Source organism: Oryza brachyantha, chromosome 8 (genome assembly GCF_000231095.2).
Source record: "Oryza brachyantha chromosome 8, ObraRS2, whole genome shotgun sequence".
NCBI classification, from domain to species: domain Eukaryota; kingdom Viridiplantae; phylum Streptophyta; class Magnoliopsida; order Poales; family Poaceae; genus Oryza; species Oryza brachyantha.
Genome location: NC_023170.2, coordinates 6,961,374 through 6,983,252, shown reverse-complemented (window position 1 = coordinate 6,983,252; position 21,879 = coordinate 6,961,374). Strand labels below are relative to the sequence as shown.

Below are 21,879 nucleotides of genomic sequence, written 5' to 3'. Positions count from 1 at the left end.
TTAGATTGTTTTCTAACAAAACCTGTAAAACAAGTTAATGACCTTTTAAAGGCAACTTGAATGAAACAAGGAAATGGCTGGGCAAACAGATCTTACCCCAAACTGACAACTTGCTACCGACTCAAGTTCAAATCGTAGATTCGCACAATGAGCTCATTAACAGCTAAATAGGAAAACACCGGACGAATCACAACTTCACATGATAGGACAGAAACATGCACGAATCAATGATTCACATGACGTAAGAGCACTGAAGCATGGATCGACATACGGCTGAAACAACGACAAGGCTAGCAACAGGAAAAACAATAGGATTAATGACCCATGAAACAAAATTTACCGATTCATTAAAAAGAAAAATTAACATCTTGCTAAACGGATTTAACAAAAGATCAACTTACGCGTACGAAATAGAGAATTAGCATGGTTGATCTACGATCCGTTAAATGACTCACACGAACTTAAGTGGCAAACACGATTTAATAGATTAGACAGGTTTGGTGCGGCACGTGCGCGGCTACGCGAATAGCGGCTACGCGTACGGGTGTAAGTGGGCAAGCCCGCCAACCCGCTTATAGGTCAATTAAGCGGGTAACCCGACAGGCTGCCCACTTAATTAGCCTATAAACGGGTTGACGGGCCGGCCCCCACTTACACCCTTAGCTACGCTCAGCAAATCTACCCGGCTAGCAGCGTAACAGCAGCAATTCTGTGAACCGTGCACGAACAACAGTTTGGTAAATGCGAACAAGAGCGGCAGCACCAGTGCACGGCCAGCTTGGGAGGGTAGCTGCAGCAAGAAGCAACCCTGTATGAAACGGGGTTTCGCGCGGCAGCAGCCGAGCGGCGGCTGGCGAATGGCTGGGCAGGGGCAGGGGCACGCGCGAAGGAAGGGCTCGGCTTGGCAGCGCGTGCGCGAACAGCGAGCTCGGGCACGGTTTGGCGCAAGGAGGGGCTGGCCGCTTGGGTGGATTTGGTAGGGTGGGGGCTTTTATTTATAGGGGTTTAGAAATAGAAAAAACTTGAATCCTTCCTTATAAAAAAAAGAAAAATAGATAATACAGGACTCCTATGGATTTGGATAGGGAGAGGGAGGTGTTCAGCCCGCCTGGCCTGGGGCTGGGCGCACGACCAAGGGCATGAGCCAGGCTGGCCAGCTTGCGCTTGGGCCGAGGCTACACAAATTCGACCTTTTGGCCGACAAACGATGACACTAGGGCTAAAAACTGGAAAAACGAATGAATGATTGTCGACTTTTACTGAAACTTTGAATAACATTTCTTTGACGAATTATTAATTCATTTCTTCTGAAATTTCGACCGTATGTCTAGTTAGTTACATTTAACACCACGAAATATGAAAACATGTATTCACAGCGTTTAGGTAGAAGTAATCAAGCAATTTCTTTTAGTTAATTAACTCACCCGATTTAGAAAAATAACTTATTGGCTTAGGGAAAGGCTCAGGGTATTACATACTAGTGGCTTGGTCGAACTTCAGGTCTAATCTTCTGTGGCACAAGGGCATTACTGGTAGAATAAACACTAACATGGATTGCATTTATGAAGTTAACATGTTAGTTATTGGTTCTGCATTTACAATTATTCAGCAAAGTTTTTTCCTTCTAGCAATAACGAGCAGAGCCCAGCAGTCCAGTAGCGTGAACTCTGTTCCACGTCTGCCATAACAGCCGTTTGCCAATTCGATACCACCATATCAATTTTGGTTGTAAAATTCCTCATATTCTTGACCTACTAGCATAACACAGTCAACTTATCCATTGCCACAATAGCATGCCAATGAGCCAATGGACTAATAAAAGATATTGTTTTGCACCTCTGCCCAATAATTAATCGCCAATTCATACTCATAGCAAACATTAATGAGTCTGAATAAATACAACAACTCTGGTATATACCTTCTGGTATATACCTACCGAGTATGGGTAATTTTACCATATTTGATAATGTATCTATAGGTGTCAAAAGTTACACTCAGAATTTTAGTACTTAACAAGAGGTACCAAATTTTATACTAGAAAATATGGTATCTCCTAGTATTTTTTTAAGGATGGTAAAATTATTCACCGAGTACTATTAGTTTTTTAATTAAAAGAATTCAAGATCTACCTAGTCACACAGGTACTTGACTACACCAGGGATGTGAACCTTGTAGAAATACTCCTCCCAATCAATTGACTTGGGGTCAAAATCAAAATAGTATCCGCCGTCAGTTTTCTCCTCGTGCTTCTTCATCGCAACCCTCAGCTTCTGTGTGTTGATGTCGTCGAAGCTATATAAAAAAGCCAAAAGACTGACAAAATTAATTCTGAGTAGACTGCGTCCACGATACAAAATTACACAAACTCATCAGGCAGTGAGCAAATTAAAGGTTGCTAATTACTACTACCTCCCTCCCTAAATGTTTGACGCCGTTGACTTATTTATATGTGTTTGACTATTCGTTTTATTAAAAAACTTTGTCGAATATATAAAGCTATATATAGATAAAAATATATTTAACAATACACAAAATGATATAAAAATAATTAATAATTAAGTAAATTTTTTAAATAAGGCGGATGGTCAAACATGTATAAAAGAAATCAATGGCGTCAAACATCCAGTGATGAAGGGAGGAGTTGCATTTTTGACATATGCATGCTCAGCAACAGCAAGTGAGAGTGAGAGGGGGCTTGGTGCCTACCAGCCTTTGAACAAGGTGTAGGGCGCGTAGAGCTCCACCAGATGCATGATGAACCTGTACTTCCTGCTCATCTCCTCGTAGCGTCGTGACAACATGCCGCACAGCGCAATATTCACCCAGCGAAGTATCTGTAATGCAACTTGCCTTGGTAATCATCTTTGAGAGAAAAAAAATAGAAAATTTCTGTCTAGAAATTAAGCAAGGACAAACTGATTGATTCGTTTGCAGCTGCAGGGGTTGCTTAGTATTTCTGAGAAAAGAAAACTAGTAATTTTTATCATCTCCTTTCGCTCGTCTCGTTCATAGTGTGTCAACATGATTTCTTCTTCAGTATGATCATTTACATAATTTGAAAACATATCAAAATATCACAACTTAGATAAAAGTGAACTTAAACCACATATATTAACAAAATTGAAGTAACAATGAACCAAAGTTACACATCGCACAGCACTTCGATCAAGTTGAATCAAATGAAATAATTTACTGCTTTGTGCGGCCAGTTTATGCATATGATCGAAAATTTGTACTGTATAGATATGATTCGTATCACAAAGAAGCTTTTTATTGTTTATCCACCAAGAAGTGTTGAATAGTCAACAAAGGACCTAAGATATAAGTGGGGGAACCTCTCATCTCAATGGATAGCTTTTGAGGTTGGAAAGACTCTTTACGATTCTACAATTAGTACATCAGGTTAGAGATGTTAATCTAGTCAGGCTCTGATACCAATTGTTAGATCGTAAAGGGTCTTTTCTACTTCAAAAGATCATTGAGGTGAGGGGCTCCCTCACTTATATTCTACGTCCTTTGCCCTCCACAACCAATGTGAGACTATTAGTTCAATAGATGAGGAACAAAATAAACTCTTCTTTTTTTTTTTAAGAAAGCAGCGACAAAATAAACAAACACATCCAGAGCACAAAAGGAAACCAAACTGACCTCGAGGGGCAGCCTGTAGTTGATGACCATGTGGGCGCGGAAGCTGGCCACCGTGCTAAAGAAGCGCATCCTGCGCAGCCGGGCGTGCTCGCCATTCTTCCCCATGCACGGCGGGTTGGCAAGGAAGTATCGGTGGCCAGTGTCCGACAGGACAGCGTACGGCGCCGGGTTCCGCAGCGACGACGTCACGTGATAGATGGTCTGCGCCGGCTGCCCCGAGTGCACCGCCATTGCCACCATCATGGCATTCACCACCATGTCCCCCGGTATCTGCATGCATGTCCCAATGAACTCACACACAGTACGTACTCTTGAGTATCTGATCCGCCATTATTAGAACTTGATCCATCCTTATTGTTTTAAGTTGTTAACTCACCACGTCCATTATCAGATCGAGATCGACGAGGAAGAAGGGCAACGCCTGCTTGGCGTAACCGATGATCACGGAGTCGATCGTCCTGAAGAAGGCGAAATATATGTTCAGTGATCCATCAGCATTTAGGAAAGGAACGAGATGTCCTTGACGAAGTCATATGTTTTCGTGACCTGATTCCTTCCGTCCATCCCGGCAATGGCTCCTTGAGGATACTGGTTATGATGCTTGGGCGGATGATCACCACGGGGAGGTCGCCGCAGAGGTGGCCGAGCAGCATCTCCCCCATTGCTTTGGTGAAAACGTAGGTGTTTGGCCACCCAAAATGCCTAGCCCTTCGGTTGTGCATGCAATGGAAGAGAGCAAAATATTTTTTCAGTTTTCAAGAGATTTTGAGGTGAAGACACTCTACAAAACAAGTATCTATAGACACGTAAGTACTCTCTTTTTCGCCAAATAAGTGCATTTTTGAAATTAAAATTTATCTCACAAATTAAGTGTGATAAATTATTAGGCTAATGGTCCATTCAATCCTGTTAAAAGTCCGCATGCCCATACCTAATGCTACGAGGATTAATCTCAATATAAATAGGGTAGAGTACCCGTTGTAGATCAGACGGAGCACCACAGGCACACGCCCAAGCCGAGCCGGCTGTGGGCTTGGCTGAGTGGCCCAAGTGGTTTGGAAGGCATATCCAACTGATTCACAAATCATGTGGATGAAATCAATTTAATTAGTTCGGAGGATCATTATCACGCATGAATCAATTTAATTTAGTTATTTCGGATTTCGGACGATCATTACTATCATTTCAGATTAATAGATTGAAATCCTCTTTTCCGGGATTGTAAAAAAAATCCGCAACCAGAACTTTCCATCCTTCCTGCGAGAGAATCCTCAAACCTTTTGTTCTTGCACTGCTCGGTTTCGATCACTCATCGTTCGTACGTGTGTTCCAGAACATTATATACTTCCTCCAAAAGAACCCTCAAACCTTCTGTTCGTGCACTGCTCCAGGGGATGTTTGTTTAGGGACTTATTTTTAGTCCCTAGTCACATCGAATATTTGGACACTTATTATAAATATTAAACGTAGACTATTAATAAAACCCATACATAATCTTGGACTAATTTGCGAGATGAATCTAATGAGCCTAATTAATCCATGATTAGGCTATGTGATGCTACAGTAACATTCACTAATTATGAATAAATTAGGCTTAAAAATTCGTCTCGTGGATTAGCTTTCATTTATAAAATTAGTAAACATCTAATGTGATATGGGGCTAAAAAGTTTCAGTCACTCGTCGTTCGTAGTGTTCATCTCTGCATCGATTTCTTGACAACGTTATGCCCACCGACCGAGACAATGACGGCGGTGGCGGAGGAGCTAGGAACGATTCCACCAATGGAGGCGAGGCATCAACCCCTACATTATTTCATCCAGCTCCCAGAGTGTATTCTGGGAATTTTATATTTCTAACTCTAGTGTTAAATATGTTTAAAGTGGATGCTTTTCACGTAATCAGCATATTCATGTCTAGCACTATTACAAGTTCACTAAATTTAGATGTCATGTTTAGCATATTATTTTTCTGGATTGGAGTATGCCAAATATTGAGAATAAATTCAACAGTGTACTCGAGGAGTAGTAATTATCCCATCAATCATCTCATATTCAATTCTGTATCTATTTTACCCCTATCTATCTCTGACTCAATAAATTTTTATTATTTAATAAGAGGCATTTAAGTCATTTTTTCATGTAACTAACTTAACTCTACAGTGGTAGAAATGCACATATATTCGGACCTAGGGAGTACATGTATTTTTTTTTTATGGCTCAAAGTTTGCAATTTTGCACTGAAATCCAAATTTTTTAGATGTTTGTTTTGTCTCTCTAGGTAAAATTTTTTATATGCTTCCATGAAGAAATTTGAACAAATCAACAAATATCATGCGATTTATTAGTTTAATTTATTTATTTTTAATTATTGGTAAAAGATTTTAGAAGATTGGTAGCTGACCTCTCCAGCCCAAGATTCTTCATGGTTCTCTTCTCAGTTTTCATTGAACAACACTTGGCTCTCATATCAATCTTGGTCTCCTTGATCAGATTTAACTCGGATGTGATATCCAGGTGAGGACCATTCCTAAGTGCTTCATTCATCAAGAATGGTTTCTCTAGTATGAGTCCCTCTTGTTCTCCAGCTACATAGGCTGTTCAATTCATTGTTAGAGCATTAGATTCAGAATGGAGCACCTGTGCACAACATGTAAAGCTACTGCTATTTTTTCATATATACCAGTCGAAACATGAAGCAACATCTTCAGTTTTGTGCACTTCTTAGCAAATTCACAGATGTTCTTCGCTCCCATTACGTTTGAGTCAAAAGCCACATCGTATCTGCAGAGTCTCAAGAGACCGACAAAATATGTCGACATAGTTTATATTATCTGGTAATTCTGAACAGAAAACTGTCTACGGTTTTCATTAAAAAATGTACTTAAACCTTTCATAAAAGTTTGTAGTTGCAGCACTGTTGACGACGATATCGATTTCCTTAGACAGCTCTGTCAATTTGTCAGCATCTAATCCCAAGTTCTCATAGATTATATCTCCTGCCAAAGGACAGACCTTTTCTTCAACGAAACTTTTGAACCCACTGCCATGCTGTTCTTTCAGAATCTGAAAGATGTCCGTCCCTATCACCTGAAGATGCCATAATATTATTTCACGGTCTGGATTGCATATTCTTTTCTGGAACTAAAAAAAAGGTTGAAAATAAAATTTTCATACGATTCCAGAAGTTATTTATTTTTGTATACTAAAACATAGCATTTGATGCATCTGAAACTATTGTATGTGCAGTTTTGTTGATTTATTTTGAGTTGTTGCTTTAACTTTCTATTAATTTGGTAAAACTTAAAAAAGTTTGTCTTAGGACAACCCGAAACTGTTTTATATTGGGGACACTAGTTATTAGAGACGCTTTCTTATGTTTGCTTTTATTTAAGTACTACTTATGACCCATCAATACATATTGACTTAGTGCTTTTGAACTAAATACTTAAATGTTATTAAAAGTTAAAGTTTTAAATTTTGAGCACACATTTATCAAAAAACAAGAAGATTTATTGAACTGGTGGGTGTAACTTGTACAACACCAAATGAATTTAATTAAATCTACAGCTAATATATTTTTATCTCATATTTATTTTGTGTTGTTATATTTTTTCATGAATTTCGTGAAACTCGAAATAGTTTTACTTACGACAAACTCAAAGTATTTTATTTTGGCGATACTAGTTATCAGAGACGCTTTTGTATTTACTTTTCTTAAAATACTTTTTGTGGCTCATATAAGCATGTTATCTTAGTGCTTTGAAACTAATTATTAAAAAGTTATTAACAGTCAATGTTTTATAATTTTGACATCACATTTGTCATAAATGACAAAAATTATGGAAATAGAGGGAGTAACGTGTACAACACCAAATAAATATAATTAAATTTCAAGCTGAATACATTATTATATTATATTTATTTTATGTTATTGCTATATTTGTTCGATGAATTTGGTGAAACTTGAATATGTTTGACTTAGCACAAAGTCAAAATGTGTAATATCGGGGATATTAGTTATTAGAGACACTTTTTATGTTTACTTTTATTAATGTTTCGGAATTATCTACATGTGTTATCCTAGTGCTTTCAAACTAAATAATTGAAAGTTATTAACAGTCAAAGTTTACAATTTTGACCACTCATTTATTTAAAATGACAATAATTATGGAACTGTAGGGACTAACATGTACTACACCAAATGAATTTAATTAAATCCATAAGTGAATATATTCTCATGGTATATTCATTTTATGTTGTTGCTAAATTTTTCTATCAAATGGTGAAACTCGAAGAAGTTTGAATTAGGACAACGTCAAAGTGTTTACTTTGATTAAAGGGTACGCCTCATCAATACATGTTGTCTTAGTGCGTGCAAACAAAATACTTAATTGTTCTTAATAGTCAAATAATTAAACTTTGGACCACACCTTTATCAAAAACTACAAGAATTATGGAACTACTAGGAGTAACATGTACAACACCAAAATAAATTTAATTAAATCCACACCTGTGTATATTTATACAGTATATTTATTATGTGTTGTTGTTATATTTTTCTATGAATTTCGTGAAACTTGAAGAAGTATGACATAGGACAAAATCAAAGTGTTTTATATCAGGGATACTAGTTACTTGAGACCTTTTGTATTAACTAAATATTTTTATGACTCATCTATACTTGTTATGTTAATGAATTCAAACTAAATATTTAAAAGTTATTAGTAGTCAAAGTTTTAAAATTTTTACCACTCTGTTATCGAAATTGACATGAATTATGGAACTGGAGGGACTAACATGTACCCAACAAAATGAATTTAATTAAATCTGGAACTAAATATATTTTTGTAGTATATTTATTTGATGTTGTTGGTTTTTTTTTCAAATTGAGGAACTTGAAGAAGTTTGACATTGAATAAAGTCAAAGTATTTTATATTGGGAGTGGTAGTTATCAGATATGCTTTTTGTTGAACCGCGTATGTTATGATGGACCTCATTCACATGAGCCATTTTAAGGTGCTCCACCTTACCTCTATGGAGGTAAGAGTTTCAAATCAATCTCCACCACTGATAGTTAATTTTATATTTGTAATTTTAGGTATGTTTGCATGTCTCAATTAAAAAATGAACAGCTTGAATGGAAAAAAGTAACACACATCATATTTTCTCACGGAACACATATCCACAATTAAGTCATGCATGGCAGAAATTAGGGGAATTAACTACCTATTTTACACAAAGCTTATCATTGATGACTTTGCATGCACGTTTTTAGGAAGATGACTTTACATATCGATTAAATTGAAGCTTGGAAGATGCGATCTTTCCTCAAAATTTGTAATAAGTGATACTCAAATAAATATAATTCAAATATCTTGATTCTGTGAACAGTTGAAATTTGTGTTTAAATTGAAAAAATGGTAATAACATTTGGAAATTGGTGCTTTAATATTAAAATTGAATTTTCACTCAAGGATTTTACGTTAGCTTTAAATACGTTAGAAATTGGTTGAGCATATTTTGTATAACTATGAGACATAGTTCATACAATTGTAAAAAATGGTGTGTAATATCATGTTACTATTACCATATTGATACACACTTTAATGGTGCAAACCATTATTATATTTCCTAATTATGAGGTCTTACCTCCCATAGGGTTAAGACAAATATTGACCATTGGATCAATGTCTAATGAATGGTCCAAACAAAACATGGAGTACCTTAAAAAAGTCCCATTCACATACATGTTTTCTTTAGATGCACCTTTGTATGTCTTTCGACCCCTATATTATAGGCGTGTTTGTGATAATTTGCTAGCAGAGATCCGGCTTTAACCTGGCAAGCTATCACACATGTGTCATCTATCAACATATATCTAATTTTATTTCAGAGACAGGGGTTGATTTCTGGTATTCGGTATGCACGTCATGTTTCTATGTAAACTTTTTTTTACCATGCTTTGAAATAATTCCTTAAAGATATCCTATTTTCTCATGGAGTTTTTTTACCGTCCTTACAAAGTTACTTGATATACTATAGGAGATACTGGTGTAAGAGCTTCGTACCTTTAAGAGTAATAGATATCTCAAGGTACTTAAATTTTATACAAAAATTTTGATACCTCGAGTTATTTTCCCAAGTGTAGTAAAATTTGTCTTTCTAGTGTATCTTTTGATATATAAAAAATTGTTCTAGTGTAAAAGCTTGTTACCTCTATGTAGTAGATATCTCGAGATACCAAATTTCATACTAAAATACTCATGGTATTTGAGATATTTTTTCGTTACGGACCAAAAGTTTCCTTTATGTGTATTTGTGTTAGTGTTAGTATCATGTCCATAATATTAGCTAGTCTCGTGTCATATGCAAGTGAGCAACATGCATACCCCTTGTGTATTCCATTTAAACTTGTGTGAGAAAACCATACACTTTTCATGCATGGTAGATGAGTTTCCTGCGATGCGAAATATATATGTCAACATTAGACGTGCATGCACGCATATCGTGATGGATCGTTAGCTAGAAAATCCGTTGTGCTAGGGGTTACTTCTCGTTTCAGTAACTCTTTCTCATGGTGAGTGAAAAATCAAAACAACCATGCATCAAGGATAGATAGACTGTAACTTACTCAGGCTGTAAAGAAAAACATACAACAGGCCAGGTACTGTGACGAAACAAACAAACAAACAAACAATCAAAGGAAGAGTCGCACGAAATACTACATCACCTCGTTCTCAACCCGGCGTGTCGCGGAACCGATGTCGGTGGCTCGGACGACCAGGTAGAGCCTCTTGACGTCAGGCTGAACCCTGAGTATCTTCTCTATAAGCACTGCACGCGCACACACGGTGGTGAGCCGAGCGAGCCCAAAATCAATCGATCAGCACCATCGCATGCATCAGTCGAACACACAGAAAGCTAGCTAGGTACCGATCGAGATTATATATGGAGATTAATTTCTTTAACCTTTTCCAAGGAAGCCGGTTGAGCCGGTGATGAGGATGCTCCTCCCTCTGAAGAAATTCACGATACTTTCGGAATCCATATTGTGAGGACTGATCGTCACTAATTGGTGACCACCAGCGCTGGACACGTACTGCTGCTCTGCTTTTGTGTGTGTGCGCGCGTCTCTCCGCAGCACTACCTGAGATTACATATATATATATATATATATACATAACTGCGGTGTGGCTGGGCCACGTGGTAGTTATTAGGTAGTCGAGAGGTGGGAGATTCAACCTGTAGTCTTTTCGTTCTATCCCGAGGATTTCTTTATTTTTTCTTAAGGACTCGTAGTTTTCTAATAAGGCTCATAGTATTTCTCTATTAGGACTTTTCGATTTCCTCTTTTATATATATATATATGTATATATCTTTTAAGCTATATAAGAAAGGGTGCAACGGTTTATTCTATTTCCACTACGTTGTAATCATAATCTTACAGTGGCTATTGACGGTTGACGTATGTTGTTTTTTTCTCGCAAGGGTTTCCACGTTAAATTCCGTATCTCCGTTGCATCTTAGATCTGCTTAATTTTTTAAACAATTTATCTATATCAGGTATCAATTGGACTTTCATATAACCAATGGCATGTGACGTCCGTCGTTCCCTAGAGTATATGCTATAGTTAGCATGTGGTCATAACAGGTGTTGTCTTCATGTTTAAATATTAACCTAGGATAAGAGTCAACTCTACTTTCAAGTCATATCACACCTCTAAGACCAGCTTTTGTAACTTAATTTGTAAATATATTTAACACACGCTCTGACAATAAACTCTATGTTATCAAACATCCCTCGGCAATATGAATTTGTTCTACACACGAACCTCCATCTACCTACATATGACTATATGAGTGTGCTGTTTATGTTGCTCAACCTCAAGCTTGCAACTCACTCTTGACTTCCGATTGACCGCCTACGATTCTAGTCATGAGCTGAAGCCGACGAATTGACACTTTCTATCAACGAAATTAAAGACCCAACTGCCACATCTGGCCACAGCCAACTGCCCAAATTAAGTATATCTAACCTCAGTCATCTAATCATTGATTGCCTTAGCATTCACTCAACTCAAGCAACATGTCTGATCATTAATGTCCATTTTCACTATAGCTCATCAAATAATTTCGGCTACCCGCTTGAAGTGCTCAACACCACTGAACAAGCCGTTCATCACCAACACATGCTCTCGTGTGAAGGTCTCTCCTTGGATATTATATGTGAGTTGGAAAGTGTTGGGCACCTCTTTCATATTTCTCACTTGGATCTCTCTATATATGGCCAGACTATTACACCACTTGTTACAATAAAACTTGCCCAAGTAGCTACATGATCAAGTTGTAGGATATATATATATGTAGGAGATGAAATCTTGATATATAATTACACTTAGGCGCAATCTTTGTTAACGAGGTAGGCAGGGGCTCTAGTGATGGTAGCTTTTCCCCAAACTAAAATAGTTACATTGTATTAGGATAGGAACGTCGACCCTTGACAGGCTACGTCATTGCCTCGTTGGCAAGTTGATTCCTCTTGCCTATTCTACTACCGCCATGTGGTTACACCGGTCTTTGTATTAAAGAATGACTCTATGATAATTTTTTTGAAGTAGGGTCAGATATGGGGTGTTTGTGGTATCAAGGTTTGTCACGCCTAGAAATTGCTCACATGAATTTCTAAACTTAATTATGCATTAAAATCCCTGTCCAGTACCAACCAGGGTAAAAAAAGACAATATTGATTACATAACCATCGTTCTTAGAAACAACTGAAAATAATACTTATTCTAACGAAAAAATGTAGTGGAAAGGTAACGTAAACTAGCTCCAGCGGGTATGGCTCCAGTCCACAGGCAACGCTTTGACAATGAATCAGCTCACTCCTGAGAGTCACCTCCATCGAACTCAACTTCTAACTCTGAAGGGGGAAAATTGAACAAAGCTAAGTACAAACCACCGTACTCAACAAGCAGCACGGAAAAGAGGGTAATAAATGATGTATAATGATCATCACTCCTGAGAGTCACCTCCATCGAACTCAACTTCTAACTCTGAAGGAGGAAAATTGAACAAAGCTGAGTACAAACCACCGTACTCAACAAGCAGCATGGAAAAAAAGGGTAATAAATGTTGTATAATGATCATCAAGGACAGGCTAGGGTTAGTTACAATAAAACAGCATTTAAATAAATAACAGAGATTAAATTGTGTAAATGTATTTAAGTAAATAAAGAGTAAATAAATTACAGTTGCAAAATACCACAACATTGTCCAACGTTACACCACGTTGCAACAGGCCCAACCACTACTCAACGTTACACCCTTAAAAGTTCGACTAATCACAGTGAAGCTGGCAGCTCGCCCTTAACCGTGGGCACGGCTATTCGAATAAATTTACTCTGATCAGAGGTGTACTACTGTACCCACAAGACATAGTCCCACTTGAACGTGTGCCAACATACCACCACGGCATATCGGAAAAGGAACTATGATAGGACCCGTCGCATAACCCTCCCTATTCAATCGCACCACACTTCAGGTTTCGCCCCCTCCTTTACACCAAGTCGGGCAGCCCCCTCTTGTGCCTAGGTGAACCCGGAAGCAACATAGGCCATCGTTACACCACGACTCCCATCCATACTCCATCACGCTCACTCTTGACTGGGTATGTCAAATAGTTTGCAATTACACTCCAAATCCCACTGTTGCCCATTTTGGCTTGTGGTTAGCACGAAAATAACTTGCAGGGTTTTCTGCGGACCGGTCCTTAATTGTCACGGGTGCGACTCTCAAAACCAAGCACCCACAACCCACCATAAGCAATATTTTAGTTGGCATTAACCCGAACCGGGTAATGAATCATTATTAACAACTATTCAGAACTAATCATGATTAATGAGTGATCCCATGAACTACTTGCTCTAAGCACGACTAAGCATTAACCTAGGCCTAAGTCTAATCAAGTTACCCCTGGTCTAGCATGAATAAAGTTGGATAAACAATAGCATAATAATAGAAGGTTACCCGTAAAATAAATATAATAAATATTTTAATTAAAACAATGCATATTTGAATAAGTAAAGCGGGAAATTTGCAATAATAGGTTCAATATGATCAAAGATAAGTACCACTTGCCTTGCTCTGGTCCCTGTGATACTTCGGCAACGATCTCGAAATAAACCGACGCTTCGGCGGGATCCGAATCTAAGCGACAAAACACAAAAATAAATAACACAGGCATAAACTCTACTGAAACAGCAAAAGAGTATTTTTAATGGATTCTTGACAATTTTATGAATTTAATGGAATTTGAATAGACTTAAATGGAGACTAGATGAATTAGTTATGAATTTTAGAAGTTTTCTGGGTTTTTAACTAAACGGAAAAGTCCTAAATCAATTATTATACAATTAAATGGGCTGCTGATGTCAGCGGAGAGAGGGTGGCGCCGACAGGTGGGGTCCACCTGTTGGTGAGGGGGAGAGGGGCGAGAGGAGCCGGCTGGCTGATAGGCCGGGCCCAGTCGGCGATGAGAGGGGAGAGGGGAGAGAGAGGGGGCGGTGGCTGGCACGCGGGCCCCACTGGTCGGTGACACAAAACAGAGAGGAGGGGGAGACGGCCTTGGCCGGGCGGAGGAAGGCGGCGGAGCTCGGGCGTGGACGACAGCGACCGGCGGACAGCGGCGACCGGCGACGAGCGGCGCGAACTGGCGGGCGGCGGCGCTCGGCGACGGCCCGACGGGCGGTGGCACGGGAGCCGGCGGCGACGCTAGGGGCGGCGGCGCCAAATGGATGGTGGCGGTAGCTCAGGAAGGACGACGTCGGCAGCGCGACAGGAGGGCGGCGGCGCTCCGGCGACGATAGGATTCATCGGCGACGGCAAGGCGGGGACGACATCGAGCAGGGGGGCGACGGTGATGTCCAAGGCACACACGCCCGCGGCGGCGGCGGCCTCGGCGACATCCTGCGGAGAGGAAAAGAGGGGAAGAGGGGAGCGGCGATGGCTTACCGACGTGTCACGTCCAGAAATTCCTCACACGAATTTCTGAACTTAATTGTGTATTAATTCCCTGTCCAGGACTAGCTAGGGTACACAAAAAGACAATGTTGATTACATAACCATCGTTCTTAGAAAAAACTGAAAATTACACTTATTCTAGCGGAAATGCAGCGCAAAGAAAAACAAAGGGGTAGACTAGCTCCAGCGGGTACGGCTCCAGTCCACAGGCAACACTTTGACGGCGGAACAGCTCACTCCTGAGAGGCACCTCCATCGGACTCTGCTTCTAGCTCTGGGTTGGGAAAGTTAAGCAAGGCTGAGTACAAACCACCGTACTCAACAAGTAACACGGACAAAGGGAAATAAATGATGCATAAGGATTAACAGGGACAGGCTAGGGTTAGTTGCAATAAAGCGGCAGTTTAAATAAATAACAGAGCTTAAAGAACAAAGGTGATTAAGTACAGTAAAACATAAATACACAGCAGTTGTAAAGTACCACAACACTGTCCAACATTACACCACGTTGCAACAGGCCCAACCACTGCTCAACGTTACACCACGTTGCAGTAGTCTCGAGTGATAACCAATTTATTCAAGTTATTACGGTTCACTAATCACAGTGAAGCTGGGAGTTCGCCCTTAACCGTGGGCACGGCTATTCGAATAGTTTATACTCTGATTAGAGGTGTACTACTGTACCCACAAGACACGACTCCACTACACTTGAACGTGCGCCGACATACCACCACGGCATACCGAAAAGGAGACCGTGATAGGACCCGTTACACAACCCTCCCTATTTAATCGCACCACACTTCAGGTTTCACCCCCTCCTTTACACCAAGTCGGGCAGTCCCCTCTTGTGCCTTGGTAGATCCGGAAGCAGGAGAAGCTTTCGTTACACCACGATTGCCCGTCCATACTCCATCACGCCTACCCTTGCCTGGGTACGTCAAATAGTTCGAAGTCATGCTTCAAATCCCACCTTACCCATTTCGGCATGTGGTTAGCACTTATTTACTTCCAGGGTTTCCCGTGAACCGGTCCTTAATTACCATGGGTGCGACTCTCAAAACCATGCACCAACAGCCCACCATTATCAATATTTTAGTTGACATTATCCCATGAGCTATTTGTTCTAAGCATGGCTAAGCCTTAACCTAGGTCTGACTCTAATCAAGTTACCCCTGGTCCAGCAATGAATAAAGTTGGATAAACAACGGCATAATAATAAGGTTTACCCGAAAATAACATAAAGTAAGTACTTTAATTAAAACAATGCATATTTGAAGTAATAAAGCGGGGAATTTGCAATAATGGGTTCAATATGTTCAAGGATGAGTTTCACTTGCCTTGCTCTGGCCCTTGGGGAACTTCGGCGACGATCTCGAAGTAAACCGGCTCTTCGGCGGGGTCCGAATCTAAGCGACAAAGCACAAAAATAAATAAAACAGGCACAAACTCTACTGAAACAGCAAAAGAAACTATTTTTAATGGATTCTTGATAATTTTATGAATTTAATGAAATTTGAATGGACCTAAACGGAGACTAGATGAATTACTTATGAATTTTAGAAGCTTTCTGGGTTTTTTAACTAAACAGAGAAGTCCTAAATCAATTATTGCGCAATTAATGGGGCTGCTGACGTCAGCGAGGAGAGAGGAAACTGACGGCTGACAGGTGGGGACCACCTGTCGGTGAGAGAGAGGGGGAGGAAGAGACTGACACGCGGGCCCGGGGAGGAGAGAGAGGAGGCGGGCGCGGGGAACGACTGACGAGTGGGGCCCACTCGTCAGCGGGAGAGGAACAGAGAGAAGGGGACAGAACGCGCGGTCGGGCGGAAGGCGGCGACCGGCGGGAGCGGCGGGCGACGCGGCGACGGCGACGGCGCGACGGCGATGACCGGCGAGCGGCGACGGCGCGACGGCGACGACGGCCGGGGCGGCGACACACGGGCGCAACCCGGCAGAACAGCGGCGACGGCGACTGGCGAGCGGCGACGGCGACTGGCGAGCGGCGACGGCGCGGCACGCGCGGGCGCAAGCAACGGCGGCCAGACAGCGGCGACGCGGAGGCGACGACGACCACGGCGGCCGGCGGGAGCGGCGAGCTTCGGTCTTGTCCGGCGACGGCGCGCGACTCGGTGGTGGTCGGCCGAAAAGGGGGAGAAAGAGGGGAGGAGGGTGCAAGTGCTCACCGGCGGCGGCGAGGGCGCGGGAGGGTCGGCGAGACCGAGGCGGAGGTGGCGACGCGGGCGGGTGCGGGAGATCGGCGGTGGCGGCGGAGATCGATTGGCGGCGGCGAGGCGACCGGGCGCGACGGCGACGACGCGACGGAGGAATGCGCGGCGCGGGGACGTTCACCGGCGACGACGGGGACGGCCACTGGTCGGCGACAGTGACACTGAGGTGATGACGCGGCTGGACAGCGGCGAAGGCGTCCGACGGCGAAGTTGCGCGGCGGCGGCGAGAGGCAGCAGCGCGGCGGCGACTCGAGCGGACGGCGGAAAGTGAGCGACGGCGCGCGGCGGCTCGGGATTTATAGGGTGGCGGCACCGGCTAGGGCGGGCGGAGGTTGGAGACCGAGTCGGCGACGACACGGTCTCGGCGGCGGCCGTTGCGGCGGCGGCGGTTGTGGCGCGGCGGCGGACTTGGACTCGGCCGGCGCGGCGCGGGCGCGGGCGGGCGAAACGGTCACTGACAGGTGGGCCCCACCTGTCAGTGGCGCGTGAGAGAGGAGGGAGGCGGCGCGGACTCGCGGCGCGGGCGACGCGGCGAGCTGGGCCGAGCGGCGGCGCGGGCACTGGCGGGCTGAGGGGAGCGGCCGGCGCGGGTGGGCTGGCCGAGGAGGAGTGGGCCAGCTCGGCTGGGCCGGCCCGGGAAGAAAAAGAAAAAGAAAAAGAAAAGGAAAAAGAGAGAGGGAGGAAAATTGGACTTCGGCCCAATTTGAGAAGGAAGGGAAAAAGAAAAGAAAAAGGAGGGAAAAAAGGAAAACCCCACTTTTGCCGAGTTTTAAATTAATTTGTTTGGCCAAATTTTATACTTCTGCAATTTAAATTTAAATCCAGTTAGTCGATTTGCGAGCCTCGATTTAGTTGAATTAATTCCTTTTAGAGGGATTTTTTCCTGAGTTAATTAAGTCAATTGTTACTTACGAATTTCTTTTTACAATTTAGGCTTAGGACGAAAGTCCGGGTGTGACACGACGTCGGGGACGGCGGCGGCAAGTCGGCGAGGGCTACGAACACCGAATGACGACCAGCGGCAAGGATGGCGAGGCACGGACGGCAAGATCGATCGACGGCGGCGAGGCGACGAGCGCGGCGCTGGTTTGGGCGAGTGGAGAAAAGTGGTGACGGGGCGGAGAGGCAGGGATTTTATAGGGTGGCGGCGCCGGCTAGGGCGGGGCGGCGGTTTGGAGACCGCGTCGCGCACGCGGGCACGGCGGGTGGCGGAGTTGGGGTCGGCGACGGCTCCGGCGTGGGCACGGTTCGACCGGGCGAGGAGGCGAAGCAGACTTCGACGGCCGCGGGAGTTGGGCTAGGCTGCTGGTGGCCCAGGCAGAGGGGGAGGTGCGCGGCGCGGGGAGGAGGTGGAGCTGGGCCGACCAGCGGCTGTTGCCGGCCCAGGAGGGAGAAAGGGAGGAGAAAGGAAAAGAAAAAGAAAAAAAAGAAATGGGGAGGGGAATTGGACTTCGGCCTAAGTTTGGAATGAGGGGAAAAAGATAGAAAAAGGAGGGAAAAAGGAAAACCCCGCTTTTGCCGAATTTTAAATTAAGTTTTGGGCAAAATTTCATATTGTTCTATTTGAGTTTAAATCCAGTTAATAATTTTGCGGACTTTGATTTAATTAAATTAATTTCTTTAGAGGGATTCTTCCTGAGTTAATTAAGCCAATTATTACTTATGAATTTCTTTTACGAATTTAGGCTTGGGATTAAACTCCGGGTGTGACAAACCTACCCCCTTAAACGGAATCTCGACCCCGAGATTTCGAGGTGCTGGAGAAGAGGTGCGGATGGGCGGCCTGGAGCTCATCTTCTCTTTCGCATGTCGCTTCTTCTTCTGAGTGGTGACTCCACTGAACTCTGTAGAATGTGATCACACGGTTCCGAGTCTTTTTTTCACTCGTTTCCAGAATCCGTGTTGGCTTCTCCACATAGGTCAGATCTTCCTGTAGATCGATGTGCTCGCAGTTGGTTTGTTCTTCAGGCACATGTAGACACTTCTTGAGCTACGACACATGGAACACGTCGTGGATTCCGGCCATGTTAGCAGGGAGTTCTAACTGATAAGAGACTTCTCCCCTACGTTCCATTATTCGGTAGGGTCCCACGAACCGTGGTGCCAACTTTCCCTTGGTCTAAAACCAGCACACTCCTCGTAGAGGGATGACACGAAGATACACAAAGTCTCCGGTCTCGAAGGCTAGATCTCTTCGTCGGTTGTCTACATAACTCTTTTGCCTGGTTTTAGCGGTTTTCAACCTTTCGCGGATAATTCTGACTTTTTCTTCGACCTGACTCAAAACTTCAGTCCCAAAAACTTGACGTTCTCATGTCTGATCCAAGAAGAAAGGTGTACGACATTTCCGTCCATACAAAGCTTCAAAAGGTGTCATTTGTAAACTAGCCTGAAAACTGTTGTTGTATGAGAACTCCGCATACGGTAAATTCTTATCCCATGCTCCACCAAAGTCGAGAGTGCATGCTCGGAGCATGTCCTCAAGAATTTGGTTTACCCTTTCGGTCTGACCATCTGTCTACGGATGATAAGCTATTCTAAAATTCAGACAGGTTCCCAACTTGTCACGCCCAGAAATTTACACCAAATTTCTGAACAATAGCATGTATTAAATCTCGGTCCAGGCATCAGCCCGAGTACACACTATGATAGATCAATACACAGTTCCACGACTTAAAAACAAATAGAAACAATTATCTACCGAAATGCAGCGGAAAAAGAAAACAAACTAAACCATCTAATCTTCAGCTTCAGCTGGCGAAGACGGCTCCACACCACAGGCACTCTCGACGGCGGACTGAACCTCACTTCAACCTTCGGAACAACCTTCTTCTGACACAGGCTCTGGCACTTGCTCTGGTGGGGGAAAAATTAAGCAAGGCTGAGTACAAACCACCGTACTCAACAAGTAACACCCAAGAGGGGGAGAATAATGAATGCAACAGGGTATCAAGGATAGGCTAAGGTTAACTTGCACAAAAGCTGCAGTAATTTAGCAAAACAGTAGATAAAATAGACTGAAACAAAAGTAAAGTAACATTTAAAATAATCATCCACTGTCCAACGTTACACCACGTTGCAACAGGCCCATACCACTGTCGAACGTTACACCACGTAGCGACAGGGTCAACCCTCTGCCCAACGTTAAACCACGTTGCGACAGACCCAAACCACTACCAACGTTACACCACGTTGCACAGGGTCAAACCAGTTCCAAGATTAATAAAATCATTAAAGAGGTTCATCTAATCCCAGTGAGTCTGTCAGTTCGCCCAATAACCGCGGGCACGGCTATTCGAATAGTTTTACTCTGCAGAGGTGTACAACTTTACCCACAAGACATGGCTGCCAAGCATGTTACCATGCCCCAACGTATCACCACGATACCTCAGTACGGAAACCATGATAAGACCTTTCACCCAGCCCTCCCTAGACAATCGCACCACACTTCAGGTTTCACCCCCTCCTTGACACCAAGTCGGGCAGTCCCCTCTTGTGCCTTGGTAGATCCGGAAGCAGGAGAAGCTTTCGTTACACCACGATTGCCCGTCCATACTCCATCACGCCTACCCTTGCCTGGGTACGTCGAATAGGGACAAGCTAGATTACGAGTCTCACCGTTGCCCATTCTGGCTTGTGGTTAGTACGTGTAAGACCTTCAGGGTTTCCTGAGAACCGGTCCTTAATTGCCATGGGCACGACTCTCAAAACCATGCACCCACAGCCCACCATAAGCAATATTTTAGTTGAATTAATCCTCAACGGGATATTAATAATGATTACAACCATTAAAGGTCTATCAAAGTGTAACAGATGATTAAATAATAATTGGTGAGCTAGTTGAACTAAGCATGGCTAAGCATTGACTAACCCTAATCCTAGTCAAATTAACCCTGGGATGACAATAATAATGAATGGGGATCAACGGGTATATAGGTAAATGCCCAATAGGTAAATAAAGTAAATAGACTTGCACAAAACAATGCATGTTTGAATGTAAAAGCGGGGAATTTTATAATCATAGGTTCAATATGATCAAAGAAGGGTGCCACTTGCCTTGCTTAGACCCACGAGGAACTTCGGCGACGACCTCGAGAACGAACGGCGCTGCGACGGGGTCAAAACCTACGACAAACAAGGCAAAACCAACAAAACAGGCTATAAAACTACTGAAACAGAAAAAGAAACTATTTTTAATGGATTCTTGGCATTTTTCTGGATTTAATGAAACTTGAGTGGACCTAAACGGAGACTAGATGAATTACTTATGAATTTTAGAAGTTTTCTGGGTTTTTTAACTAAACAGAAAAGTCCTAAATCAATTATTGCGCAATTAATGGGGCTGCTGATGTCAGCGAGGAGAGAGGAAGCTGACGGCTGACAGGTGGGGACCACCTGTCGTTGAGAGAGAGAGCGAGGGAGAGACTGACACGCGGGCCCGGGGAGGAGAGAGAGGAAGGGAGGCGCGGGGAACGGTTGACGGGTGGGGCCCACTCGTCAGTGAGAGGGAACAGAGAGGAGGGGAGCAGAGCACGGCTCGGGCGGACGGCGGCGGCCGGCGGGAGCTGCGGGTGACGCGGCGGCGCCGGCGCACGGCGACGGTGACGGCGACGCGACGACGACGGCGCGACGACGACGACCGGCGTCCGGCGACGGCGCGACGGCGACGATGGCCGAGGCGGCGATGCACGGGCGCAACCCAGCAGAGCAGCGGCGACGGCTGGCACAGCGGCGACTGGCGAGCGGCGAGCGCGGGCACGGGCGAGCGTAGGCGATGGCGGCTAGATGTCGGCGACGCGAAGGCGACGACGACCGTAGCGGCCGGCGGCGAGGGCGAGCTTCGCACCCGTCCGGCGACGGCGTGCGACGCGGCGGCGGTCGGCCGGGAAGGGGAGAGAGAGGGGAGGAGGATGGGGATGCTCACCGGCGGCGGCGAGAGCGCGGACGGGTCGGCGAGATCGAGGCGAAGGTGGCGATGCG

The 21,879-nt window shown here is 43.6% G+C and overlaps 1 protein-coding gene across 1 annotated transcript; it reads right to left on the bottom strand.

Moving 5' to 3' along the window:
* Window positions 1–1,838: 1,838 nt before the first annotated feature.
* LOC102720392 (fatty acyl-CoA reductase 1-like) lies at window positions 1,839–10,773 on the bottom strand. Its single transcript, XM_006664854.3, has 10 exons — window positions 10,619–10,773; window positions 10,380–10,483; window positions 6,536–6,735; window positions 6,329–6,429; window positions 6,050–6,242; window positions 4,195–4,356; window positions 4,025–4,106; window positions 3,649–3,918; window positions 2,707–2,834; window positions 1,839–2,292 (listed from the first exon to the last, which is right to left on the bottom strand). The coding sequence occupies exons 1-10, from the start codon at window positions 10,695–10,697 to the stop codon at window positions 2,130–2,132; spliced, it is 1,482 nt and encodes a 493-aa protein (XP_006664917.1). The 5' UTR covers window positions 10,698–10,773; the 3' UTR covers window positions 1,839–2,129.
* Between the last annotated feature and the right edge of the window lie 11,106 nt (window positions 10,774–21,879).